The sequence below is a fragment of the Aspergillus sydowii genome, assembly GCF_001890705.1.
Source record: "Aspergillus sydowii CBS 593.65 unplaced genomic scaffold ASPSYscaffold_14, whole genome shotgun sequence".
Taxonomy (NCBI): domain Eukaryota; kingdom Fungi; phylum Ascomycota; class Eurotiomycetes; order Eurotiales; family Aspergillaceae; genus Aspergillus; species Aspergillus sydowii.
Window position 1 is genome coordinate 862,369 of NW_024467872.1, and position 24,720 is coordinate 887,088.

Consider the following 24,720-nt stretch of genomic DNA (forward strand, 5'->3'; position numbering starts at 1 on the left):
ACTGCATATCGTCTCCAATAAAATAAACGGCATTGCATGTCTCCACTTGCCCGCCGAAAATCATTGTGCATCGTATAGGGAGTAATGCATAGGATGCTGTAATTAATGCCTACTGTGGCATGGTTGGTGAAGATGCGGTGAGATGCCAAGTGAAGGAGCCTCAGACGGCAGTATTGGTATATCTGAAGTGGTATATGGTTTATATTGTATGCTTAACAATCAATAGAAATTCAGAATAATGAAACTAAATTAATGGCTGTTCATGACTTCTGCCCTAACCTCTCCGCTTGGGTCTTTGCTGTATACGAACTGGAAGTCCGTCCACCCACACCCTTCTGCGCCCTCATCACTCTTACATTCAGATCAGGCTTCTGCCACGTCGTAAACGCCTTCATATGCTTCATCTCGCCTTCGGGATTCCACTGCCAGACCCCGTCTGTACTGACGATGTCAAAGTTCCATACCAGCCGAGCAAGAATAACGCGCATCTCCATATAGGAGAGGTTCTTCCCTATACAGCCTCGAGGCCCCAGCGAGAAGGGCTGCATTCCGCTCTTTATATCGGTTGCAAAGGATAAACCTGCGCCGTCCAGCCAGCGCTCGGGGATAAAGGTATCGCAGTCGTAGAAGTTGGCTGGATTGTGCGATGCAGCCCATCCACCTGTCGAGACAGACGTCCCACCGGGAACCCAGTGGCCATCGATCGTATCACCAGCTTTGGGTACAGTTCGCAGAAGTCCGATTGGGACTGGAGGATGGATACGCAGTCCCTCTTCGAGACATGCGTTCAGATAGGGCAACTGGCTGGTGCTGTCGTAGTTGATTCCGTCCTCGCTTTGGAACGTGGAACGCACCTCTGCGTAGAGCTTCTGCATCTTGTCTGTATTTCGCAGAAGCCGTGCGAACAGGCCTGAAAGGAGGTTCGCAGTGGTTTCGCTGCCGGCAACAATGAATAGGGCACTGTTGAGAATGATCTCGTTGTCGTGCAGGTCGTACTTCTCCCGCTGTTTCAGGATATAGTAGATAAAATCCGTATGGTCAGTTCCTCCATTCCGCAAACGTTGCTCGACTTTCTCCTTGCTGAGAGACAAGTGATCGCGGCGTCTTTTTCTCATATATTCTGGGATCATATGCAGCAGCAGAGACTGCGTCAACGAGCCTGCCTCAGCAAATCGCCGGGTGGCCTGCTCCAGGGCACCAACTTTCACGGTCTCGAAGATCAGGGCAACCCAGGAGTGGAACGCGCCCAAGTCCAGACAGCCAAAGGGCTCGCCAAAGGCCAGGTCGCCGATGATGTCGAAGGTGGTGAAGTTCAACCAGTTGACCAGGTTGAATTCCTCCGCCTGGTCGGCCTTGCTCTTCAGCTTGGTGATGAGAATGTCGACATAATGCTGGATTATATACTCCTGATCCTTCAAGGCACGCTCCGAGAACGAATGCGACAGTGCACGTCGCTGTCGGGCGTGGTTGGTGTCGTCCGACATCGTCAGCGTCGAAGCCCCTGGCAAAGGGTCGACTGAACCGACGTGGATTGGATCCTTGTGCATGTTCTTGCGTCCGCCAGTCTTGAATCCGTAGATGTCTTCCCAGGACTGGGCTGAGTTGAACGACAGCTCGTTTGGCGAGACTCGCACCACGGGCCCATATTTGTCGTGCAGTTTCTTATTATCGAACCCCAATCGGCCGCGCAAGAGTGAGTAAATCGATGGCAGTGAGCTGATTGCACAGCGCCTGGGCCCAGGAAACCTTGCTAAAGGGTGAAAGTTGAGGCGATAGATGACCAGTACAACAGTATAGCAGGAGGCCAGCACGAAGCCGACTGATGCCAGATACCAAGCACTCTCGGTGGCGGTGCGCGCGCCCAACATGTTTACGATGATTAAAACTGGGAATCTATGGTTGGATGACTTCAAATTTGGAATTGTATGAGTCGTATGATAAAAATGGATTTGGGACGTGGCCACGTAGGGCTAAAGGCAGCAGGCCGGAAAAAGACACCCGCCAACAGCCATCCAGGATGCCAAACACGATGGAGAAAGAGGACCATCTATGTACGATTATAAGAGGGAAACTGAATAGGACAGCAGATGACCTGGTTGTGTTTGAATTCCTCACCAACGACACCTAACCCTCCGAACATGGCAGCGTCCTCAAGCCAGAAGGATATTCTCCTTCCTCGACCTACGAGTCCCCTGATCCGAGTGAGCTGTTTCTTCCGCAAGGATCCTTCCATATCGCAGGAGGAGTTCAATACCTACTGGCGGGATACACATGGGACGTTAGTTGTCGCGTCCAAAATCTACCGCGACACCAGAATCCAAGGATACACCCAAGTCCACAATACCCGCGAGCTGAACAAGGAGGCTGCGAAGCTGGGACTGTCAGTTCTCGATTTCGAATGGGACGCCTGCTCGGAGATGTATTTCCAGAGCTGGGACGACTATCGCCAGTTTGCCGCCAGCGATGAGATGCGAGACGTCCTGGGTCCCGATGGAGCGCGCATGATGGGCCCTGACAAGACCGTGCGGGCCATTGTTTCGCTGGTTGACCCTGTATCCAGAGAGCAACCGCTGTAAGGCGGGCTCAAGATTTGCTAGGGTTGGCTTTGATTCTGGAGTCTGGATTTGCTGGAAAGAGCTGTGTCTGTACACCATGGGAAGAGGTTATCCATTGCATTCAATTTGGCTGTGGCTGTTTATTCCCGACCAGACTGCGTGTGCGACTGGCAATACCCATTGGTGAATCTTATATCGAAGAGCTGCCTCTATGCTCGTCTGCTATTACATACATTTTAAACCACATTTGCAATATGATTTCTTTATCTGGTAAAGTCATTGCCATCACCGGCGGCGCCTCTGGCATTGGGCGCTGTACTGCGATACTTGCTGCGTCCTTAGGAGCCAAAGTCTCCATTGCCGACTTATCGCAAGAGGGCCTGGATGCTGTAGCCAAGGAAATAAAGAGCACTGGTCACGGTGATGTCTTTACGATGACTATTGACGTCCGCAAGGCCAGCACAGTGGACACTTGGATCGCAGAGACGGTCAAATGGGGAGGGAGACTGGACGGCGCAGCCAACCTGGCTGGAGTTATTGGGAAGTCCATCGGGCTGAAAGGGGCAAGTCTGCTTGTTCTGCATTGGAAGTCACTTTCTAACAGGTCCGCCTGTCTAGGTCAAAGACACAGACAGCGATGAATGGGACTTTATCATGGACATCAATCTTAAAGGCCTGATGCACTCTCTACGAGCCGAATTGCAGGTCATGGCCGACCATGGCTCTATCGTCAATGCATCCAGCATTGCTGGCCTCCAGGGAATGGGGCGAAACGCCGCATACGCTGCCAGTAAGCACGCCGTCATCGGCCTGTCACGCTCTGCAGCAAAGGAGGTTGGAGAGCAGAACATTCGAGTCAACTGCATTGCGCCGTAAGTTTGTTCACAGTAATCAAAGCTGAAAGCTGACTCCACCAGTGGTGCCATACAAACACCAATGCTGGCCCAGTCGAATTCGATTAGTGGTAATGCCAGCGTCAAACAGTCGAATATTGCGCTGCCTCGCAATGGAAAACCAGAGGAGACGGCGAACCTAATTGTGTTTCTCTTGAGCGAAGCTTCGTCGTTTATCACCGGTGCAGTATATTCGATCGACGGAGGCTGGGCGTGCTAGGGTTGTACCAGAACGCGTATAAGAGACCACTGGTAGAATACTAGACAAATGAATGCAATGATCACGCAATAGGGCGAGTAGTCCAAATGAAGTTGATGGTGTTGTACCGTCCAACAGGTATTGTTATCGAGAAATTAATCTTAGTATACATCCTGCCGACGCAACCACTGCCCCATATCATATTCAAAGCACCCCGGCAGCCTCTGGATCTGGCCAGGTCTCTGGAAGTCTGGGGTAAATGCGGGGAGGAAAAGCATTTCCGAAAAGATCGACGAACGCCTGGGATAGCTTCATATATGCCGTGTTTCACTAGACGCAGGGCACAAGATTTCCGACATTGCCAGTTGATATGGAGCAGAGGGCCTCATCATCCTGAATCCGCAGTTCACTTTGATCCTAACATATTCCCTGCTGATCGTTTCCTTGTTCAATTGCCTTCATCCAGTGTATCACAGCCGCCATGAGCCAAGCTGACACCGAGAGCTCTCACGAGCCAAGGCCGCAATACGCTGGAGCCAGGGCAGTAGTCAATACGGACGGCACTGTTAACTATGTCGACGAAAATGCCATTGGCGGTGATATGCAAGACATGCCCAAGGGCTACTTCAGGAGCCTGCCCTTCCTCGGCACAGTCCTGGTACGCCCCAGGAGATACCCGCAGTCCGTGGAGGAACTGGAGTGGATCAGACGTTCTAACACTTCACCAAGGCGCAATGTCTAGGATCCATCGTGGCCTACCTGGGCTGGGTCCTGCCCTCCAATACGCTGACCCTGATCAACGCGGAACTGGGCAATTCGCCCAATATCAACTGGGTTGCTACCGTCTGGACGCTGTCGAGCTGCGTCGGATTCCTTCTGATCGGCCGATTGTCTGACATATTTGGTCGGAAATGGATCGTGCAGGGATCCATGATATTGTCCATCGTTGGCTGCATTGTGGGAGCACGAGCCACCTACGTCGAGATGCTGATTGTTGCCAACATTTTCAACGGCCTCTCGGCGGCCGGTCAGTTGTCCTTTGGCATCATCCTGGGCGAGCTGGTGCCCAACAAGTACCGCGGCGTGATAGTCACGATCGTTTTCATGTCCTCCCTCCCATTTGCCGTATTCGGCCCTGTTATTGCACGACTGTTGATCCAGAACACGAGTCAAGGCTGGCGCTGGAGCTACTATATCGGTCTTATTCTTGCCGTCATTGCCACTGTGCTATACCATTTCCTCTACCACCCACCGAGATATGCCCAGCTGCATGTCGAAGGCAAAACCAAGTGGGAGATGTTCAAGGAACTAGACTTTATTGGCATCTTTCTCTTCGTTGCTGGGTGTGTTCTCTTCCTCATCGGGCTCTCCTGGGGAGGTACCGCCTACCCCTGGCGTAGTGCGCCGACTCTCTGCACTCTCCTTATTGGAATAGCATGCCTGGTGGTCTTTGTGCTTTACGGTAGGGTTCATCACCCTTTGCCAATAAAGAGTCCACTTTAGCTAATAAGAGCGGCGTTATTTAGAGGGCTTCGTGTGTAAGACCCGGCCATTTATGCCCCCCAGGCTGTTCAAGAACATCGGATTCACTGCCATTGTAACAGATGCCGCCGTCGGAGCGATGGTCTACTATTCGTTCACAGTCCTGTGGCCGACACTCATTTCGTCGATCTATACCACAGATTCCATTGAGATAGGACTGCAGAGTTCGGTCGTCGGTGGCGGCGTCCTTATGGGCCAGCTACTGGGAGGTCTGGCCCTTGGCTTCGTCCCTCGTGTCAAATATCAATGCGTGATTGCGTCCCTGCTGGCATTTGCATTCATCACTCCGCTCAGTGCCTTGGGCCCAGACACATGGTCCATGACTATCGCTCTGGGAACCCTTGGTTTGATCTGTAAGTCCTTCTCCCCTCTCCCTTTTTGACTTCCTTTTCTCGGGGATTCTAATCGTTGGTTCAGCGGTCGGCTACGTCGACAATATCACATTCCCTGCTGTGACACTAGTCATCGAGCCGCAGGATATTGGCCTTGCCACTGGAGTTCTGGGCTCTCTGCGCGCCCTTGGAGGAGCTGTCGCGCAGGCGGTATACGTGTCTGTCTTGAACAACGAACTGAAAAAGAACATGCCCAAGTATGTCGGTCCAGCAGCAATTGAAGCCGGTCTGCCAGAGTCGTCACTGTCTGCGCTCCTGGAGGCCCTGACTGCGGGTACAGGAGTAGAGAGCATCCCCGGTGCGACAGACAGTGTCGTTGCAGCCGCCACTGCAGCGCTGAAGATCGCCTATTCCCAGAGCTTCCGAATTGTCTTCTACACTACTATCCCGTTCAGTGTTCTGTTGATCATTTCCAGTTGCTTTATTCCTGACATGAAGAACTTCCTCCACTATGATGTCGCCAAGCGGCTTCAAGGAACGACAGAAGGGAAATCGGAGAGCAAGCCAGAGGTTGAGCTGGTCGAGAATGTGAATGGACGAGCATAATTGCCAAGTGTAAAGACAGTACTTTATTGGTGGTTAAGTTGGTACCTTGGTAGCAATATGTTAGCGTCCATGATACACAGATTCGGGCATTCGAAGAAGCTATCCACGGCACTATCTACGTACAAAACTGAATCTAAAATGTTGTACAGAATACAGACCATATGTAGTTCGATGAGCGTGAATGGGCCTGAGCGAAGGACTGGAAGAGCACAGGAAAAGGATTCCCGGATTGAGCCCAGATGCCCCGCGTGCAAGCATATTAGTTTCATAACTTCCCAATATTGAGAGACCGGACAGTTAGAACGAAGACTAAAACATTGTAAGAAACACGAACAATGGGATCTATAGGAACTACGATGAAGGCAGCACAATGGGATCCCAAGCAGCAAAAGGCCGTTGTCAACGAGATCCCCGTCCCAGAGCCTGCCCCAAACCAGATCCTCGTTAAGATGGCCTCTGCGTCGCTCTGCCACTCCGATCTCATGGCCATCGCCCAGCCCGACAAGACCGAGCCGTTCACCATCGGTCATGAAGGGGCTGGCTACGTCGCGAAGTTAGGTGCCGACTGCAAGGACAAGGGCTTCCAGGAAGGCAACCCAGTCGGGTTCTTGTATATCAACGGCTGCTGCTTCGAGTGTGATGCGTGTATGGTGCACAACACGCAATGTACTCAGGGCAAGCCCAGCGTCGCCGGATTTGGCGACTTTGGATTCTTCCAAGAATATGCTGCTGTCGACTGGCAGAACGTCATCCATCTTCCGTCCCAGCTGGATCCAAAGCGCAGCTCGGCGGTCTTTTGCGCTGGAATCACAGGTATGCCGTCACCTATTTTTTTGTGGACTGGGTGATGCTAACACCGGTAGCTTTCCACGCCGTGGATTCGTGCAACCTAAAGCCAGGGCAGTGGTTCGCCGCCATCGGAGCTGGAGGCCTGGGACAGCTGGCAACCCAGTACGCAAAGGCAATGGGGTACCAGGTGATTGCGATTGATATTAACGACAAGACTCTGGAAGCGTGCAAGAGCCAAGGGGCGGACGTGACATTCAACTCCCTGACTCAGGCTGAGAGCTATGCCAGGGAAATGAAGAAGATCACCAACGGTGGCGTTCATGCTGCAGCAGTTTTCAGCGGTTCGGCAGCAGCCTACAAAGGTGCACCGTCCATAATCCGCACTGGGGGCACCTTGATGGTCATTGGGATCAGTCCCAGCCCAATGGAGGTCTCTACGTTTGACCTGGCCATAGGTTCGTACGCCATCAAGGCAGAAAGCACCAGCACTCCACAGCGCATGGGCAAGGCAGTAGACTTTACTGCGAAACATTCCATCACCCCGGAAATCGAAGTACGATCGGGGTTGGAAGCCATGGACGATATGATACGCGAGATGAAGGCAGGGACGTCGACCAAGAGAATGGCGGTTGTCTTTGAATAACGACTTTAATTCAAACGAGCCTAATTTTCCATTTCGTATTTTGTGCTAGTGAATAGAACTATCTACTTGAAAAGCCTTTTTAACGTTCCCAGTGTAGAGTGTTGGGGTTGCCAGAGTGCCGGAAAACAATATCCAGAGTAGAAAATCCCATTGCAGGCACATAAGAAGAATTGGAACCCCTAAAAGACGAAAGACCATACCAATCAATCTCTCATGTCTGAATTACCGGGATATCCTCGACTTTTTCGCCTCGACGGCAAGGTCGCCGTGGTCACTGGTGGTGCGTAGTCCAATTTCCAGGGCACAATTGCAAGACTGACACGAAATGTACAGGATCTCGAGGCCTCGGACTGCACACTGCGACAGCACTTCTCCTTGCCGGCGCAGAGAAGGTGGTGATTGTCGCGCGAAAGGAAGACGGTCCGCTGGGATTCAAACAGGCTGTGGACAAGCTCAACGCCTTACCGGGCTGTTCTGGAAAAGCGATCGGATACGCCGCAGACCTCTCGAAGCTCTCTGAAATTGAGCGTCTTGTCGATCTCTTGAAGGCAGAGAAACGGGTTGATATCCTGGTTGCGAACGCGGCGGCGACATGGGGAGGAGCCTTTGAACCAACGCCCGACTGGGCTGTCACCAAAGTCCTGGATCTGAATGTTCGCAGTATATTCCACCTCACACGACTGTAAGAATCCAATTGATCTATGAGATAACGGGGTATACTGATGGTCTATTAAGCCTCACTCCTTTGCTGGAGCGGTCTGGAACCCCCGACTCGCCGTCACGCATCATCATCGTCGGCGCGATTGCAGGCCTCTCGGTGCCAGTTGTAGGGAAGCATGGCACAATCATGTATGCAATCTCCAAGGCTGCAGCACATCACTTGGCTACAAATTTGGCGGTTGAGCTGGGGCCGCGGAATATCTGTTCGAACGTCGTGGCCCCAGGGTTCTTCCCCTCCAAGTTGGCGAACGGTCTGATCGAGCACCTCGGAGGCGCAGAGTCAATGGCAGCTGCAAATCCACGAAGGCGGCTGGGGAGTCCGGAAGACATTGCTGGCGCGATGGTCTATCTCTGCGGTACAGCAGGCTCATATGTGAACGGCGCTGTGATTCCGATCGATGGAGGAAACCACCTGCAGAGTGGGCAATTTGCAAAGCTGTAGGGTAAATCATAGACGACTTAGATTCTGAATAGAGATTCAACTATTAGCAGGGTATCTGCGTTTATCATACAAGAATCATGAAGCATACTGGCCGTGCAGCTTTCATTCGAGACCTTCATTTTCCAGTCGTAAAACAACCTCGCCCTCCCCAACTGGCCTCTCGAAGCCTGCGATGAAGCTCTCTAGAACCTGCTCTGTCACAAAGTATGCCGAGTCACCGTCTTTAACGGCCAGCTGGTTCCGTGCCCTGACTCGTCGCCGCAGCTCATCTGGTTCGACTTCGATGAAGATCAGCACCCATCGGCCTCCTGCCCCCTCGATGAGGGCCTTCCACGTATCGCGGGTGGCCTGGAACGCAAAGGAGAAATCAAGGATGATGTCCTGGGAGCCTTGATGAAGTAATTGCACCAGCTGGTTTCGCAGGGCAGGCTCAGCCTCTTCCTGGAACTCGTTGTATTTGTCCTTAGGATAGTCGACGCCATAGAGGCCGTACTTGGTGTAGATGTACGAGTCAATTGACAGACGTTTGAACGAGGGGTGGTTGGAAGTTATCCATTTAGAGACCGATGACTTTCCAGAGCCTGTTTTATTTATTTATAAATTATTATTCCTCCTTGGGGGTTTTGTGGACTCACCGGCAACGCCGCAGGTCATCGCAACGACCGGACGGGGATCGCTCTCGCTGCGACCGAGGAACGCACTGAGCGAGGAATACGCAGTGAGGACAGAGTCAGGCATTTTGGCTATTTAGTTGTCAGTTGAAGAGGAAAATGAAGCAGAAGGAGAAGAAGAAGACGAGAGCGACAAAATACCAGAAAGTGAGTCATTTATGCCTGCCTGAGGCATTAAAAAGACCAATGCGAACAGACTGCGCTCTAGACAGTATGACCAGAACGTGCAAATCAGTAGACTTATAGTCTGTTATATAGCTTCTGTCTATTTGTCCTTGGATTGTGTAGGAGTCGAAGATGCCAAATGTCATCCGAACTTAGAGCTGGTGGATTCATGCACGCATATATATAACTATGATAACTGAGATGCTGCTGCACTAGTTCAACTTATGGCATGGATCACGCCCCAAGCCCTGCAGCATCATAGCCATTCTCTTCCAAGTACGCCCGGAACTTGACATCCTCGCTCTCCAATTCCCGCTCCATATCCGGAATCAACCACCATGCGATGATGCCGCCCACAATGGTAAACGCAGATCCAATCAAGAACACAGCCTGTTGCCCCTTGCCTACATCGCCAAACGAGTCCTGGATGGGTGTGAATACTTCCGTCCCAATGCTCGCTCCAGCCTTACCGACCGCCGCAGCAAGGCCGAGGAAGTGGCCACGCAGGGGGGTAGGGAAGGACTCGGCTGCGCATAGAAATGTTGACACGCCGGGGCCCATCTCGCCAAGGGCGTTGAAGATCCCGTACATGACAATGAAGAGGGGGAAGACGGATTGGATGGGACCGAGGGCGCCACCAAGGATGAAGCCCCAGATGGCCCAGATGAGAAAGCCCAGGGTCATTGTCTGCTTACGTCCGATGCAGTCCATCAACAGGCCGCCGAGGAGGCAGCCGGGCAGGTAGAAGCAGTTGATCACAGTTTAATGAATGTTAACAGTGTTTCATATATAATACTTGTCATAAACGTACTCCGTAACCGATGTTTTGGACGGTCGTGTTGTCAGGGTTGAGTTGCGAAACGATGGTGGACGAGAATAGGCCGAATGGATACGTGACGAAGTCGTAGCAGAACCAGGCGAGAGCTGCGAGATCAGTAACTGCGTGCACAACCAAGGGCGAGTACGTACATGTTCCCAGCATTGGCTTCCAGTATCTTTTCAGCACCAGCCAGTACGGATACTTGGACTTGATCGCATGCTTGCGGTACTGCGTCGAGTTGATCATGCGGATTCGGAAGAAACAGATGATGACCGGGAGCTTGCTCGTCAGTAAATATTGAATATTCCGAAGGGAAGACATACCACGAAGCCCAGGCCAAAGCACTCTCCAGACCCCCTGGCGGGGTTCCTGATGGAAGCAGGCGAGCACAATCAGGGCGACAATGCCGGCGGCGACAAAGCCCTGGACGAATTAGCACTTAGCCCATCTACCAATAGAGAGAGTTACCGTGTCAATGGCAAAATCCGTTGTCGACGCGACGAGAAAGCCTCGTTTCTTGCGCAGTTTGGCCGTTTCATCAGCGGCTTCTGTTGCGCTTGTCGCGCATACAGGATATTCGCCGCCAGCGCCAAAGCCAGCGATTCCTCGAGAGATAATCATCATCCAGAACATCCTGGTCCTTGTTAGTACAGAGACGATTGTGAGGCGAAGAATAAATACCCCAGTTCTGACGTTCCGTGGGCAGCAGCAGCGAGGGCGACTCCGAGCACGAGGAACAAGGTGGCTGCAACAACACCAGTTCTCCGGCCCAGTCGGTCGATCAAGGCACCGAAGAAGATCATGCCAAAGATCTCACCGATCAGAAACGAGTTGGACAATCGAGACTTGATGTCGGAGGACATGGTGTTGGGGTAGCTAGCCAGTTAGCACATGTGCCTAGTGCAGCGTAATGGCAGCATAACACATACATGACCGAAAACAAGGGCTCCATATAGCCAACTGCATTATCGATTGCGGTTAGAGGGGATAATGTCGTGATTCTGGTAACATACTGATCTGCGCGTTGTATCCATCACTAAACAGAGCGAGGCCTGCAATGGCGACATTGAGGACGCCACTACGTGCTTTTGATGTAGGAATTGAAGTCGCCTCTTCATCGACGGACATTTCCTTCCTGCTATCGTCATGCTGCTTTCGGTCCACCGAAATCTGGGCCTCGCTGGTCGTTGAGCCATCCTGTACAGCAGCCATTATGGTCTGGGGCAGCGCCGTTGACAGCGATGAGCGGCAAAATAAAGACGTTCGGCTTCCTCCATGTTGCCTTCCATCATGGCATGAATTTATTCAACAACTGCGATATCAGCGTCTACTCTACAGCGCCAATGGCCGCCCGCGACGAGAGCACGATGCAGCCGCAAACAAGCGACTGTCGAAGCTCTCTTTCTGTCTCCACGCCGATCAACAAGCCCATGCCACGAGCACAAAGAACAGAGGCACATGGGCGCCAGGGCGCAGTCCACATTCTTGCAAGCGCCGGGGCGAACTGCGAGATCTCGAGCCAGAGTCCGGTGCTGGCGCCGGTGGTGGGTCGATTCCCCCACGCAGTGACAGGGAAACCAATCAGCGAGGAATTAGCTGGAGGAACAGCGATTAAGAACGTGGAGTCGATTTTGTTACTATTCTTCTTCTTGGGTCGTATTGTCCTTCATCGAGGCTGCATGCGTGGTGCGGACTTCCAACCGGTGGTCTTGACACAGGGGTGCGACACGTCGCCAATTGGGAAGTGATGACTTATATTTCAATATTTAATTGTAGAAACTGGCCGCTAAACATTGACTGCGCCTTTCGGACTTCATCTAGTGCACGGTCAACAGCTCAGCAAGTTAGAAATGGAAAACAGCCACTACCCCCTATCCTCCGAGCAGATTGCTTCCTACCAAGAGGATGGATTCCTCCTCGTTCGGGAATTTTTCAATACACAGGAGACGAGGAACCTGCAGGAATGGGCTCAGGAAGTCCACGACCTGCCACGCACGCCGGACGCTTCCTACATGCCCTATGAGGTAACCCCTCGGTCCAAGCTGAATGCAATGGACGCGCAATAACCAGCACCAGGAGGTAAATGCCCAAGGGAAGCGAGTCCTCTGTCGCACGGAAAACTACGCGAATAGCCACTCCGGATTCAACAGTTTTCTTCGAGGGGAGCGTGTCCTGAGTGTCTTGCAGCAGTTGGCCACGGAGGAGATGCTTCTCTTCAAGGAGAAGATCAACTACAAGCTTGCTGGCAGCGGTATGGCTTAGTTCACATTGTTTACAGCGCAGTCTCTGACTTGTTAATCACAGGCGGGTTCTCCCCTCACATCGACGCCAACGCGTACACCCATGTCAAGGACATCAAGCACTTGACCGTGCTCGCCGCGGTTGACGAGATGAACTCAGCGAACGGGGGGCTGGACGTCGTCAAAGGCAGCCATCGCATGTCAGTGCCACTCGGTGAGGATCGCTGCATTGACCCGGCCTGGGTTGAGACTCAAGAGTGGACTTCCTGCGACTTGAATCCTGGTTTGTCATACCTGATACTAGTGGCCAACTGCTATACTGACAAACAACGACAGGTGATATTCTGGTCTTCGGGTCATACTTGGCTCACAGGAGTGGTGCCAACTTGAGTTCTAACGACCGTCGTGCCGTCTATGCTACTTATAACAGACAGGCCGAAGGTGATCTCCATGACCAGTACTACGAAGATCGGAGGAAACTGTGGCCTGCGACACACATGCGCAAGGAGGGCGAAACATATGAAGAGGGGAGAATGCGATATGGATACGGATCTCCCATGCTGACAGTGGAGGGAAAAGAACAGCAAGGAATTGTTGCATAGTTGAGCTTAGTAGATGCACTTAAGATGGAAATTCAATTAACTAAAGGTTGCTGTATGATCGAGAGACTTGAGATGATCTTGCGTCCGTTGAATGGCCGGTGGGAATAGCGGTGGCACTCTGCACTCGCACCCAACGAGTGCAGTGACCATCTTTCTTCGCTTAAACACCGTTGGACAAGTGGAACCGGCCCCGGCCTCATTATACGCTTCTTACGGTCCACTGTGGTCCAGATCATGCAGTCTCGGCCTTCGCCCCGGTCCCTCTCAGGTCGAGTCATGCCCACTTATCAACGACATATCAAGCATCCATATTCTACAACTGGGAGCAGAGAAAAATATACCAAATCATAGAATGTCGTTACCTACGCCCTCTGAAAGAGCAGAATACCTGATCAAGTCGCTCGAAGACCACGGTCAAGGCGACTACATCGGCGAGTCAATCAATCAACTGGAGCACTCCCTCCAAGCAGCGCACCAGGCACAGAAGTCAGGTACGTTTACACCGATCATCCTCAAAGGTTGAGCTCTAAATGGGCACGCAGGAGGACGGTCCGACCTTATCCTGGCCGCTCTTCTACATGACATCGGACAAATAATCCCACTGGCCGCAACGAAGGAGGCCCGCATGACATTAAAAGAAAACAGCGCGGAGAATGTAGGGCGCGTCGGCCATGAGACTATTGGTGCGGAATTCCTTAGATCCCTTGGATTTGGCGAGAACGTCTGCCGGTTGGTGGGGAGTCATGTTGACGCGAAGAGGTAGCCACCCTTTTTCACTACCAGTATCAGGTTTATGCAGACTTCAACTAACGTTTCAATAGATACCTTACAGCCGTGAGCGGTGAATACATGGATACACTCTCGTCAGCGTCGAAAAAATCATTACAGTTTCAGGGTGGTCCATTTAGAGGGCAGGAATTGGAGCGGTTCAGAAATGACCCATTAAGGGACGAGATGGTGGCATTGAGACTCTGGGACGATGCTGCAAAGGTTCCTGATATCCAGCAAACGACGCCGAGGGCCAGAGAGTACTTGAGCTTGGTAGTAGAGCATCTGGAGAAACAGGACGGTGTAGTGGTGTAGGACTATATACTATGCTTGGCTTCCATGTCCCAATCGACCATTGTAAACGAAGCACTATTGGAACACCTAATATATAGCGCACTGATAGCTGTTGTGCTATACGTCCTAGACCTGGTTCGTAGGCGATGGCATTGAGTTCTGGAGCGAGGACATTTCGTGCTTCTTTTCCTCCTCCAGCAGCTCACTGCGCCCGTAGATGTACCAAAGGACAATGGCGTCAAGGATGAGGGCGCCGATGATGTTTCCCAAAGTAACGGGGATGATACATTGGTAGATGTATTTGCCCACCCCGAAGTTGACCCCGTAGAACATGCCGATGGGCACGAGGAAGAAGTTTGCGATGGAATGCTGATAGCCCAGTGCAACAAACGTCCAGATCGGGATCCATATGGCGTATATCTTCGAGACCTGATCATGGGCAGCGATCGAGAGGAACATGGCCAGACCGACAAGCCAGTTGCAGCCCACGCCGCGGAGAAAGTTCACTGACCACTGCACGTTGACACGACCCTCGGCCTGGGTGACTGCGAACTGCTTCTCTGCATCTGTGGACAGCGTGTCTGACCACCAGCAGAGAAAGCCGGCGACAAACAGGGCACCGGCGAGGTTGAAGATATAGGAGGTGACCAGGTTCTTCGCCAGGTCGACAATGCGGGCCTTGCGCAGCAGCGTCGAGAAGACAACAACAAACAGGTTCGCGGTGAACAGCTCAGTGTTGACAACAGTAAGGATGACGAACCCAGTTGGAAAAGTGAAGCTGGACAAAAGAGTAACCAGCGAAGGGTTCTCCTCTCGCATCTTGGTAGCACCGCCAGCAATGACCAGGTCAAACATCGCCCCGAGAGACAGAAATGCGCCTGCAAGAAAGGCCTTTATGATCAAATCGGGCCATGGAAGTCGGGACTTTGCGACGCCTGAACGAATGAGTAGCGAGATGGTTTCCTTCGTCGGGTTGAAGGGCTCCTCCATTTTGGACGCGATGGACAGATTTGAATCAAACTTCAATCTACGGAGCGACACTATTTATGCATTTGACAGCAACTCAATTGGGAGAAAAACGACGCTTCGGGAAGGACTAAACAACCAGTCAAGACCGGCCTTCATTAGGGTTAAATTGTGGGTTCGGTCGTGACGTATCGTTATTCGCCGCCCAGTTATATTGCCTGAGGAACTATATGACTGTTCTCTCTCCCTCTGCGGATTTCGCACGGCCTCACGAAGTGTCGGCGAGTCTTGTCTCGTATCCTGCAAGACATGAAACTGGGTCGCCATATGCGTTGCTGAATAGGGTGATGGCATCCGCCTCATCACTGCCAAGGTAGTGATAGATCTCGCGCAGTTTTTCTGCATCCTTTTGTTTAGCACAACAGCCATTTCTATGGAACATAAGGCAATTTCCGTTATAAATGGGCCCTGCTGTCTGGGCAAACCCCAAGTAGGCTATGCTGGAGCTGCCATCATGGGCAATGGCCTGCCCGAAGGGATTGCATGCCTCTTCATGGTTGAAGGAGTAAGTCAGATCAGGCGGCGATCGGAACAAACCTGGGCCCTGCACTTGAGGTAGCGATATTTCCGCTGCACTTGGCGATATGAAAGTACGGGTGAAATGGCGTAATGGTGTCGAATGAGAAGGGTATGGATATAGGTTGGCCCGTCTTATAGTCAATGCCCAGCTGGTGATATAACTGATATTTTGCAACGCAACATTCCCTCTTCAATGCTCCAACTGAAGCACGAATCAAGAGCCGCCTGGCTTGAACTGCAGGCTATCGGCCATTGATCTCGGGTCTCGATTCGTCTCCAGTTCATACGCCGGCTGGCGCCCCACAGACCGAGGTTGGAGTCATATATCAGACTCCGAGCACCGACTAGCCGGTGAACAGTTACAACTGTTGGAGACTTGGAGTAATCCTCCGCGTATGTCGGCGGGGTCTTTGATTCCTGCCGCATTATCCTTCCATTCTTCTAGCATTTCGATTCTCCCGATGTCTGCCACCACCACAGCCGTGATCTCCCCGCTGCAGGAGGAGACGAGACACACATATGTCGAGGTGTACTCGAGATTCACTCCGATCCAGAAGCGAGGGATGACGGCCCTTCTCGCCTTCTGCGGGTTTTCAGCCACAATGTCGACGACCAGTGTGCTCGCCGCTGTGCCCGAGATTGTGAGCGACTTTGGGACCACCGCGACTGTTGTGACCATCAGCAACGCCCTCTATCTGCTCATAATGGGTCTATCCTCGTGCTTATGGGGCCCAGCCTCTGATATTTTTGGCAGAAGAAAGGTCGGCTCCCGAGACACGATCTCAGCCAGTATCAATCTGGCCGGCTAGTTAATGAGTGTAGATTTATCTGTGTACACTGGTTCTTTTCTGCGGATTCTCACTTGCCACTGCGCTATCGCCAACCATCGCCGTGTTCTTTGCATTCCGTGCAATCACTGCGTCCCAGGGAATAGCTTTTCTGATTCTAGGCTCGAGCTGCATTTCCGATATATACCATCCTGTACGCATATGTCTCAGTCTCAGTTGAGTGCTAACAGCTGTCTTTCAGAGCGAACGCGGGACGTCGCTGGCGTGGTTCCTTGCTGGATCAATGAGTGGCTATGCCTTTGGGCCCGTTATTGGTGGCGCCATCGTCACATATACATCCTGGAGAGTCATCTTCTGGCTGCAGACCGGAATGAGCGGATTATCCTTGATATCTATCTACTTGTTTCTCAAGGAGACTCTTCTGCCGCTCAACCGGCAATACCGAACTTCTGAATTGCGCAGGACAGCCCCACGGAAAATGGTCCTGAAGCTCTGGCAATGGATCAATCCTTTGGGGACAGTAAAGTTATATGGACAGCGGAACCTTCTTTTTCCAGTTCGTGGGCCTTTTCTCGACTCTAACGGTCTAGTTACTCAGGCTCCTACTGATGGCTGCGATTGTAGATTCTCGCGTCCTCCGCACTGGTGTGGAATATGTATTCACTGCTGACTCCCGTACGATACATCCTTAATCCACGCCTGAATCTAGCCAATCCGTTACAATCTGGGTTGCTATTCTTTGCGCCTGGATCCGGGTACCTGATTGGGGTCCAGGCTGGGGGTCGTTGGGCGGATTTTGTGATGAAGTACTGGACCGAGAAACGTGGATACCGAAGGCCAGAGGATCGCCTGCGCAGCTCTCTTTTCTTTTTAGGAATCCTTAACCCCGGCGCTATGGTTGTCTATGGATGGATGATTGATCATCGAGTTGGTGGGATTCCTGTTCCTATAATTTGCATGTTCCTGCAGGGTTTCGCGCAAACCGCATCTTTCGTCAGCCTAAATGCGTATATGCTCGATGTGATGCAGCACCGCAGCGGGCAGGTTTCCGGTAATTACCTCCAGACACCCTAGATAGAATCAGGAATAAATGCTAACGGGGCCACTAAAGCAAGCCATTATATGATGAGGTTTGCGATTGGAGCCGCTGGGACAACAGTCTGCCTGCCGCTGATCCAGTCCATCGGCATCGGATGGACCTCTACTATCTCGGCTGCCTTTCTCGCCTTCACTGCTGGATTGGTCTGCTGGACTCTCGTATCGGGCGAGTCCTGGCGCGAGTCATCGTCAGCGCAATATACACAGTAGACACACGGCTGCTCTCCAGGGCCACATTGTCCTGGACTACAACCAACACTGCAAATCCTTCCTGCGTGCTAATACCGTGATATTAGGCATAAGATAGCTTCCGATTGGCTGCAGTGACCGTCTAACTGTGGTTCCAACTTTAACTGATTCAGCGTGCAGAATAATGTGATAGGAGCCTGCATATTGCCGTTTTGCATAGTATCTGATTAGGTACAAAGTTCTTGGTTATATATTATCATTAACAGAGACTCAATGAAGACCTTCCATCCGTATTATTATACATTAGTGTTACCTCGAGTAGATCTTTCGTGCTTTGCTTGTCGGCGTACGGCATACCGCACCCATAAACATGATACCAGCCCCCAAATAATAAGATAGCTAAACAGAACGCCCAGGGACAGTCCAAATGCAATGTGAAACTCTAATGTCCATATTATTGCCGGGAGACACCCGATATAGACACAAACACCAAAGAGCCACCAAACAGTCAAATGCACAAACAAGTTCCGGAATGCAATGGATGCTTCGTACCGAATGTTGAACCTGACGCGGAATTCGCGGTCTTGCAGGCAGTCAACGGCAATTATGTCCTCTGCGGCGTAGTAAATGAAAGGGCGCAATGGTAACCCTCTTCGTTCGGAGTCGATGCCAATTGGGATGGGGAAGGGGACCAGGGTAATGAGCATCAATACACCCAGGAAGCCAATGAGAAAAGCAGGGGAGTAGAGATACAATACCGGGATCTCTTTGGTGCTACTCACGACAAAAGGAATCAGGGCACATATCATGGAGACCCCGTAGACCCAGGAAGTTGCGTCGAGTTCCCAGCGCGAATTGGATAGCAGAGGAGCACAGTCCTTGGGATGGAAAAGCAGACGACATACTCGGGCTATCAGAATGTAGAGCTCCCCAAAGCCGAAGCTGATGATCGCCAAGCCCAATATATGCTTGTCGAATTCAGGCCTCTCGAGTGGGCATATATCTAAAGACGCACCGTATGCTTCGCACTCGCGCTCCCACTGCGATCTATGGACGCCATACCAGGAGTAGTAAATTATACACGGGACCACCAAATCAAAAAGCAAGATGGCGGGGGGTCCTAGTATTATCCACAGATGCTGCCTAGCTTTGGGACTTTTCTGCATGAGCTTTTCGGACGTTGCCTGCGACGGAAATGCCGGATGGCTGTCATGGCCTGAACCATGGAGGCTATCAGAGGCATCTTCGAACAGTGTGAGTACCATTTTGCTAGGCCGGGGGTACTCATACCTTCCTCCATTCGGTATATAGCCACCGCTGGCAGAGGATTATGCGTTCTATGGCCATCTACGTCAAATTAAAAAGCGCCTCTGCTGTGTTTATACATCGTGGTTCATGGTGTGTGACGTCATGAGTCATGTGATATTGCCGACTGCCGTAGTATTTCCTATTCGGGACTTGCCCTGGCAGCCGTGGAGATACAGTACACTGGTGCTATTATGACGATGTGAAGAGACTTAGAGGATCGATGACGGTGTTGATGGTGCTATGGTGATTAGCTTTGCGGCATCATCAGATTTATGTCTTTCTAATGTCCTCGAGCTTCCAACAGAATAGTAAATCCCATCTTGTGGACAGGACACCTAAACACCAACTACTTGCAGGACTGCTAATAGCCAAACATAAAATATGTCTTCTCATGACCCCTTCTGGTAATGTCTGTCCTCTCCCTTTCGAAATCCTCCTCAGTCCACGCGGCAACGATCCTCCTCCGCCGCCGATTCTCCCACATATACAGCACTCGCGAGACCACGAGCCCTAGCATTCCAAAGGCAACAATACCCAGGGTGATGCACACACTCGTGTAGTAGCTGGGTCCGTACCTGGACGAGTAGATCTGGCCCGCAATCACACCAGACACGTTATTCCATCCGAAGATCCCCATGAGAATGTTCCGTGTCGCCTTGTCCGGGGTATTGTCGTTCAGCCATGCTGCTGTCAAGGGATTCACGGACCCAGCTCCAATCATAATCACAAACAGAAACCCGTACCGGATGTTGTTCTTTCCCGTCCCACACGCAACCAGCGCTATATACCCGATGATGGAGAAGAGCATCGCAGCCGCCGCCGTCAAGGAACGCTCGCGCAACCGGTCAGAGACATACACAAAAGTAGTGAGGGCTACAGCGCCGGCCATAAAGGGCGGCACAGACATGAGGTTTGCGCGAACGCCCTCGTAGCCCATGCCCTTCACAATGAGTGGGAGAAATATGGCGAATCCGTAGGCCGGGACGGTTGCACATGTTGTCCAGAGGATAACCAAAAGTTTGCGCCAGTCCTTGAACGCAATCTTGATGTTCTGCCATGAGATATTGTGGTCCATCGCCTCTGAATTTGCGCCCGTGCCGCCGTCGACTCCCGCTGTGTCCATTTCCATGCGACGAGCCGCGTGGATGCGCTCATCGGGGGTGAAAAACCAAGCAGTGCTTAGCTTATGGGGCAGCACTAGGAAAGCGATTGCACCAACGAACATAGTAATGCTGCCCTCTATAATAAAGAGCAGCTGCCAGTTCTTCCAGGTGGACGAACGGACCTGCAGAATGCCGTACGCAATGAGGGAGGAGAATGCGCCCGAGAAGGTAAAGCTGGTTGAAACTAAGCCCATGCGGAGGCCGGCCATGTAAGCCGGGTAAAGCGTGCCAATATAATAGTAGGTTGTGGGGAGGAAGCCAGCCTCACAGGCGCCCAGAAGTAGGCGGAGGCCATAGAGGTCCGCGCGCGAGTCCATGGCACATTGGGCGGTTGTGACAGCCCCCCAGGCGACGAGCAGGAAGGGGATCCAACGGCTGGGGCCCACGATGCGGCCTAGAGCTACAGAAAGGGGCATGAACGGGACGTAGGTTGCCGCGAAGAGCGACACCGAGTTAGAGACATCGGTATGCCGGATGTTGGTGTCGGGCACGAAAGTCTCAGAGGTTGCCGCATTGCCAATATTAGATTTGTCAATTCCTTGGAGCTAGGCATGTTATTAACTTTCATCCTCTATAAGAGAAGTTTTTGAGACATACAAGGAATCCTAGGGCAAGGACAGGAACTACGGTGAGGTCCATTTTGCGGTTGATTCGGTTGTCTATCCGGGATTCCTGCTCCGACAGGGGGGAATAGCCTGGTCGCCTGGTGGCCGTCAGGGCAGGGCCGGCATTGTCGACTTTGTCAACGTTCTCGATATGCGTCCCTGACACTTTCTTCATGTTGGGCATTGCGAGAATGAGCGAACAGACTAGGGGCAGTCAGCTAGATTACAATCCCCAGGAGGCCGGATTAAGTAGCCCTTCGTATTGCGGGGAGATGTCGCCGGCAGATTCCTTGGGCTCAACCGTCACGAGGGTATATCAACATCAGCGCTCCTGGTTTGCCACAGACAGGAATTGCAAAGTCCCTACTAGCATGCTTTGAGCAGCTTGGCATCTGAGTAGACAGTGGAGTAATCGAATCCTTTGATATGGGGTACAGATTATTGGTTGCTGGCCTAATGGGACACGGAAAGCGCAATATCGGATTGATCATGGGGGCATCTCTTCGCAGGGTGATCCAACAGGTATACCGGGGTCGGTTCCATCATTCTCCTTATTCTGGGGTATAGTCTCCTCTACTATCCGCCGGCTAGCTTCGAAACCCACCAATAGTGACAGGATAGACGCCCGTATCCACGCATCGTCGAAGAATCGGGGGGAGGGTTTACCAGTGGGGACGCAGTGGGGACAGTCTGCGGAACGGTGAACTGGGCATCAGAGTTAGTCCATCTTGTCACGGCCGTTGATAGGGGGCCTGGCGGATCCTGAAGACGGTACTTAACTCAGATTGCTGCCTTGGTCATTGTAAACGAAAGTCAGAAGCAACGAGATGAGCTGACTATCATATCGCTTCAAATTTTGTCAATGAACCTCATATTCCCAACAAAGGCACTGTCTACTGGAAGTTCCAGAGCAGGATCCAAAGCTTTCGCAATGGAGGCACCAGCAGCACAGGCCCAACCTCTGATAGATTCCCCAGATGATTGGGATATCAACACCAGCGCTGTCGTCACCAGCAACGATCCAGAGAAGATCTTCCGGGAGTACGACTACTTGCGTACCAACTGTCCCGTTGCCCATGTTGACCGAAACGGCGGATATTGGGTTTTGACAAGGTAAAAGCCTTCCCATATGTCCTCCTATGAGACGCTAAGAGGAACAGATACAAGGACGTCAAGGAGGTCGCGTCTAACAACGACAAGTTCATCTCGTACATCTGTGCCGTCGTTCCGGCTGACCCTCGGGGGATCAGACGCCCGCCACTCAAGTTTGACGGGGAGAATCACAAGCCCTATCGCACTGCTATCGACCGCACTCTGAAGCCAGCACGGCTGAAGCGTCTTGAGCCAATCATCCGGGCCCACTGTGAGAGAGAGCTGCAAACTCTCCTGGATCGGGGCCAGGGTGATATCTATGAAGAGTTCGGGTCCAATTTCACAAGCTGGATCGAGAGGGAATGGCTGAATCTCGATGACGCAGACGGTGAGCTTCTCGTTGAGGGATTCGGTGCGTTCGTGTACGCCTGGCGGACAGGGGACTGGCCCACTGTGAAGAAGTGGAGTGATGCGTGGTATAGCGTTGCAAATCGTGTAGTGGCAGCAAGGAAAGAGAAGCCTTTGGATCCTGAAGTAGACCCGGCTTCAAGTCTACTACTAGAAAGGGACAAGGACGGAAATCCGCTTGAAGAGGAGCATATCATGTGTGTTTCCCTGTCTGAGCTGTCAACCATGGTCTAGGCTAATGCAGTCAGTGGGTGTGTCCGGCAGATTGTTATCATTGCCATGGTAGCTCCTACCATTGTGATTACAGCCATAACCAAACACCTCAGCGAGGACAAGGAGCTGCAGAGCAGACTCCGCAATGACCGCTCTCTTCTTCCGGCTGCCATTGAGGAGTTCATTCGCTTACACGTCCCCTATCGTGGCTTCTCGCGGACTGCCGTGACGGAAGAGGAGATCTCCGGCACCAAAGTGCCCCCCGAAGAGCCCATTACTGTAGTGTACTCGGCTGCAAACAGGGACCCTCAGCAGTTTCCGGAGCCAGACAAGTTTATTCTTGACCGCGAGAATATCACCTCGCACCTGGGGTTCGGAAGGGGGCTCCATCGGTGTGCTGGGACATGGCTTGCTCGGATGATCATCAGGATCTTTCTCGAGACGATGTTGGATAAATGTGCAGACTGGGACGTAGCAGGCGAGGTTGTGTACGCAAAACTGCCGGAAATCGGGCCGACCAGCTGTCTTATTAAGTTTATTCACTGACACGACGAAGTATACATATGTATATATATATATTTGTGCTTGATCGGTTATGCACTGCTTACTCATCAATGACGTCTGGCCAGTTATGCGTGGGTCTACACTGAACCGACCAGCACCAGGTCCACTCTGATGGCTGGTAACTGGTAACTGATAACTGGTAACTAGAAATCGTACGTCATTGGGCCCAGTCGGTTTACATCACCGTCGCCCCCGGATATTTCACGCCATTGCCCCTCATCCAGTCGCCAATTCATTCCCCTATCCATTTTGCACCTCAACGACCGGCCATGGCACCCACCACGAGAAAAATCGTTTGCTTTTCCGACTTCGATGGCACTATCTTCATGCAGGATACAGGCCATGTCCTGTTCGATAATCTAGGCTGTGGCGAGAAGCGGCGCCAGGAGCTGGACGCTCAGATCAAATCAGGCGAGCGTTCATTCCGCGAGGTCTCAGAGGAGATGTGGGGGTCATTGAACGTCCCCTTTGAAGACGGATTCAAAATCATGGAAAAGGAGTTGGAAATTGACCCTGGCTTTCGCGAGTTCTACGATTTCTGCGTCGCCAATGGCATTGAGTTCAACGTGATCAGTGCAGGGCTTAAACCAATACTGGGTAGAGTGCTAGCCACTTTTCTTGGGAAGGAAGAGGTATGATGAAAGCTCTAAGCCTACTGATAGTTCAGTCTCACTGATGGATCTTTGAATAACAGGCTTCCCAAATCGGGATCGTTGCCAACGACGCGCAGATCGAGCCCGATGGCTCCGAATGGAAACCAGTATGGCGGGACAACACTGAACTCGGCCACGACAAGGCGCTGTCTGTCAAGGAGGGTCGCGAGATGGCGGCAGCTGAAGACGAGAATGGAGAGATCCCCCTTATCATCTTCATCGGCGACGGTGTCTCTGACCTGCCGGCTGCGCGAGAAGCAGATGTGCTCTTTGCGCGAAAGGGGCTGCGCTTGGAAGAATACTGCATCGAGAACAACGTTCCCTTCACTGGGTTCAACTCCTTTTCCGAGATCAAGAAGGAAGTTGAAGCTATCATGAGGGAGGATCAGGACAAGACTGGCGGAGTGGGCACGCCCGCTCGCTTCAATCCTCGGGCAAATATGTGGCGGCGCGTCTCGAGCAGGCAAGCTGTAAGTTCACGGTGTCCAGGGGTAATGAAACATACTAACTGTGCCAGGTGCCGAAATTCGTGGCCGCCACGCCGTCGAAGGAAGAGAAGATGTTTCTGTGGCCCGAATTTTCAGAATATCGACCGAAAAACGAGAGGACCAATACCGCGTAGTGTTTGCATCTGGTACAGAAACGGGCGTTTGGGGGGCTTTCATAGACACAATGTAAATAGATGCAGAGTGAATGGACTAGATCTAGGCGGCGCATACAAACTGTAGGTAAATGTCCAGTATTTATGTATTTCCAAATACTGGTGGGGACAGCATGGCAAGCTTCAACGTATTCTATTTAACTAACTAGTTG

The 24,720-nt window shown here is 52.0% G+C and overlaps 16 protein-coding genes across 16 annotated transcripts; 10 read left to right on the forward strand and 6 right to left on the reverse strand.

Annotated features, from left to right (window-relative positions):
- Positions 1-260: 260 nt before the first annotated feature.
- Positions 261-1,868, reverse strand: ASPSYDRAFT_160945 (cytochrome P450; the record flags this gene model as incomplete). Its single annotated transcript, XM_040842950.1, has 1 exon — positions 261-1,868. The coding sequence occupies one exon, from the start codon at positions 1,866-1,868 to the stop codon at positions 261-263; it is 1,608 nt and encodes a 535-aa protein (XP_040698158.1).
- Positions 1,869-2,809: 941 nt separating this feature from the next.
- Positions 2,810-3,668, forward strand: ASPSYDRAFT_161118 (SDR family NAD(P)-dependent oxidoreductase; the record flags this gene model as incomplete). The annotated part of the gene is made up of 3 exons (XM_040842960.1): positions 2,810-3,122; positions 3,187-3,427; positions 3,473-3,668. 3 exons carry the CDS (start codon positions 2,810-2,812, stop codon positions 3,666-3,668), a joined length of 750 nt encoding a protein of 249 aa, XP_040698159.1.
- A 361-nt stretch (positions 3,669-4,029) lies between these two features.
- ASPSYDRAFT_1162536 (uncharacterized protein) lies at positions 4,030-6,127 on the forward strand (the record flags this gene model as incomplete). Its single annotated transcript, XM_040840110.1, has 3 exons — positions 4,030-4,305; positions 4,377-5,109; positions 5,607-6,127. The coding sequence occupies exons 1-3, from the start codon at positions 4,129-4,131 to the stop codon at positions 6,125-6,127; spliced, it is 1,431 nt and encodes a 476-aa protein (XP_040698160.1). The 5' UTR covers positions 4,030-4,128.
- A 356-nt stretch (positions 6,128-6,483) lies between these two features.
- ASPSYDRAFT_61634 (uncharacterized protein) lies at positions 6,484-7,559 on the forward strand (the record flags this gene model as incomplete). Its single annotated transcript, XM_040850014.1, has 2 exons — positions 6,484-6,940; positions 6,991-7,559. 2 exons carry the CDS (start codon positions 6,484-6,486, stop codon positions 7,557-7,559), a joined length of 1,026 nt encoding a protein of 341 aa, XP_040698161.1.
- Positions 7,560-7,772: 213 nt separating this feature from the next.
- ASPSYDRAFT_94110 (uncharacterized protein) lies at positions 7,773-8,721 on the forward strand (the record flags this gene model as incomplete). The annotated part of the gene is made up of 3 exons (XM_040852935.1): positions 7,773-7,839; positions 7,893-8,241; positions 8,295-8,721. The coding sequence occupies 3 exons, from the start codon at positions 7,773-7,775 to the stop codon at positions 8,719-8,721; spliced, it is 843 nt and encodes a 280-aa protein (XP_040698162.1).
- Positions 8,722-8,740: 19 nt separating this feature from the next.
- Positions 8,741-9,576, reverse strand: ASPSYDRAFT_498725 (AAA family ATPase). Its single transcript, XM_040847950.1, has 4 exons — positions 9,534-9,576; positions 9,357-9,464; positions 8,810-9,302; positions 8,741-8,745 (listed from the first exon to the last, which is right to left on the reverse strand). The coding sequence occupies exons 1-3, from the start codon at positions 9,565-9,567 to the stop codon at positions 8,824-8,826; spliced, it is 621 nt and encodes a 206-aa protein (XP_040698163.1). The 5' UTR covers positions 9,568-9,576; the 3' UTR covers positions 8,741-8,745; positions 8,810-8,823.
- Positions 9,577-9,701: 125 nt separating this feature from the next.
- Positions 9,702-11,589, reverse strand: ASPSYDRAFT_81990 (uncharacterized protein; the record flags this gene model as incomplete). Its single annotated transcript, XM_040851123.1, has 7 exons — positions 9,702-10,244; positions 10,369-10,481; positions 10,527-10,800; positions 10,846-11,011; positions 11,059-11,253; positions 11,387-11,462; positions 11,559-11,589. The coding sequence occupies 7 exons, from the start codon at positions 11,587-11,589 to the stop codon at positions 9,792-9,794; spliced, it is 1,308 nt and encodes a 435-aa protein (XP_040698164.1). The 3' UTR covers positions 9,702-9,791.
- Positions 11,590-11,618: 29 nt separating this feature from the next.
- On the forward strand, positions 11,619-12,125 carry ASPSYDRAFT_94113 (uncharacterized protein; the record flags this gene model as incomplete). Its single annotated transcript, XM_040852936.1, has 1 exon — positions 11,619-12,125. The coding sequence occupies one exon, from the start codon at positions 11,619-11,621 to the stop codon at positions 12,123-12,125; it is 507 nt and encodes a 168-aa protein (XP_040698165.1).
- Positions 12,126-12,227: 102 nt separating this feature from the next.
- ASPSYDRAFT_61637 (phytanoyl-CoA dioxygenase family protein) lies at positions 12,228-13,219 on the forward strand (the record flags this gene model as incomplete). Its single annotated transcript, XM_040850015.1, has 4 exons — positions 12,228-12,401; positions 12,454-12,628; positions 12,682-12,900; positions 12,954-13,219. The coding sequence occupies 4 exons, from the start codon at positions 12,228-12,230 to the stop codon at positions 13,217-13,219; spliced, it is 834 nt and encodes a 277-aa protein (XP_040698166.1).
- Positions 13,220-13,571: 352 nt separating this feature from the next.
- ASPSYDRAFT_160826 (HD domain-containing protein) lies at positions 13,572-14,302 on the forward strand (the record flags this gene model as incomplete). Its single annotated transcript, XM_040842938.1, has 3 exons — positions 13,572-13,710; positions 13,762-13,978; positions 14,041-14,302. The coding sequence occupies 3 exons, from the start codon at positions 13,572-13,574 to the stop codon at positions 14,300-14,302; spliced, it is 618 nt and encodes a 205-aa protein (XP_040698167.1).
- A 105-nt stretch (positions 14,303-14,407) lies between these two features.
- ASPSYDRAFT_211297 (formate/nitrite transporter family protein) lies at positions 14,408-15,271 on the reverse strand (the record flags this gene model as incomplete). Its single annotated transcript, XM_040844011.1, has 1 exon — positions 14,408-15,271. One exon carries the CDS (start codon positions 15,269-15,271, stop codon positions 14,408-14,410), a length of 864 nt encoding a protein of 287 aa, XP_040698168.1.
- A 490-nt stretch (positions 15,272-15,761) lies between these two features.
- Positions 15,762-17,922, forward strand: ASPSYDRAFT_61639 (uncharacterized protein; the record flags this gene model as incomplete). The annotated part of the gene is made up of 6 exons (XM_040850016.1): positions 15,762-15,812; positions 16,327-16,587; positions 16,649-16,807; positions 16,856-17,170; positions 17,239-17,665; positions 17,726-17,922. 6 exons carry the CDS (start codon positions 15,762-15,764, stop codon positions 17,920-17,922), a joined length of 1,410 nt encoding a protein of 469 aa, XP_040698169.1.
- Positions 17,923-18,142: 220 nt separating this feature from the next.
- Positions 18,143-19,239, reverse strand: ASPSYDRAFT_50392 (uncharacterized protein). The gene is made up of 2 exons (XM_040848060.1): positions 19,192-19,239; positions 18,143-19,144 (listed from the first exon to the last, which is right to left on the reverse strand). The coding sequence occupies exons 1-2, from the start codon at positions 19,199-19,201 to the stop codon at positions 18,198-18,200; spliced, it is 957 nt and encodes a 318-aa protein (XP_040698170.1). The 5' UTR covers positions 19,202-19,239; the 3' UTR covers positions 18,143-18,197.
- A 316-nt stretch (positions 19,240-19,555) lies between these two features.
- Positions 19,556-21,152, reverse strand: ASPSYDRAFT_211300 (uncharacterized protein; the record flags this gene model as incomplete). The annotated part of the gene is made up of 2 exons (XM_040844012.1): positions 19,556-20,917; positions 20,970-21,152. The coding sequence occupies 2 exons, from the start codon at positions 21,150-21,152 to the stop codon at positions 19,571-19,573; spliced, it is 1,530 nt and encodes a 509-aa protein (XP_040698171.1). The 3' UTR covers positions 19,556-19,570.
- Positions 21,153-21,908: 756 nt separating this feature from the next.
- On the forward strand, positions 21,909-23,236 carry ASPSYDRAFT_94120 (uncharacterized protein; the record flags this gene model as incomplete). The annotated part of the gene is made up of 3 exons (XM_040852937.1): positions 21,909-22,090; positions 22,138-22,674; positions 22,726-23,236. 3 exons carry the CDS (start codon positions 21,909-21,911, stop codon positions 23,234-23,236), a joined length of 1,230 nt encoding a protein of 409 aa, XP_040698172.1.
- A 248-nt stretch (positions 23,237-23,484) lies between these two features.
- ASPSYDRAFT_50394 (putative 2,3-diketo-5-methylthio-1-phosphopentane phosphatase) lies at positions 23,485-24,623 on the forward strand. Its single transcript, XM_040848061.1, has 3 exons — positions 23,485-23,886; positions 23,949-24,377; positions 24,425-24,623. The coding sequence occupies exons 1-3, from the start codon at positions 23,524-23,526 to the stop codon at positions 24,527-24,529; spliced, it is 897 nt and encodes a 298-aa protein (XP_040698173.1). The 5' UTR covers positions 23,485-23,523; the 3' UTR covers positions 24,530-24,623.
- Positions 24,624-24,720: the final 97 nt, after the last annotated feature.

Bases quoted from the DNA above. Each gene is read 5' to 3' on its own strand.
- ASPSYDRAFT_498725 (XM_040847950.1), bottom strand. From the start codon at position 9,567: ATGCCTCAGGCAGGCATAAATGACTCACTTTCTG. The intron at 9,465-9,533 runs GTATTTTGTCGC...ACAACTAAATAG, and splicing joins CATAAATGACTCACTTTCTG to CCAAAATGCCTGACTCTGTC. The intron at 9,303-9,356 runs GTGAGTCCACAA...TAAATAAAACAG, and splicing joins GATGACCTGCGGCGTTGCCG to GCTCTGGAAAGTCATCGGTC.
- ASPSYDRAFT_50394 (XM_040848061.1), top strand. From the start codon at position 23,524: ATGGCACCCACCACGAGAAAAATCGTTTGCTTTTCCGACTTCGATGGC. The intron at 23,887-23,948 runs GTATGATGAAAG...TTTGAATAACAG, and splicing joins CTTTTCTTGGGAAGGAAGAG to GCTTCCCAAATCGGGATCGT. The intron at 24,378-24,424 runs GTAAGTTCACGG...TAACTGTGCCAG, and splicing joins GCGTCTCGAGCAGGCAAGCT to GTGCCGAAATTCGTGGCCGC.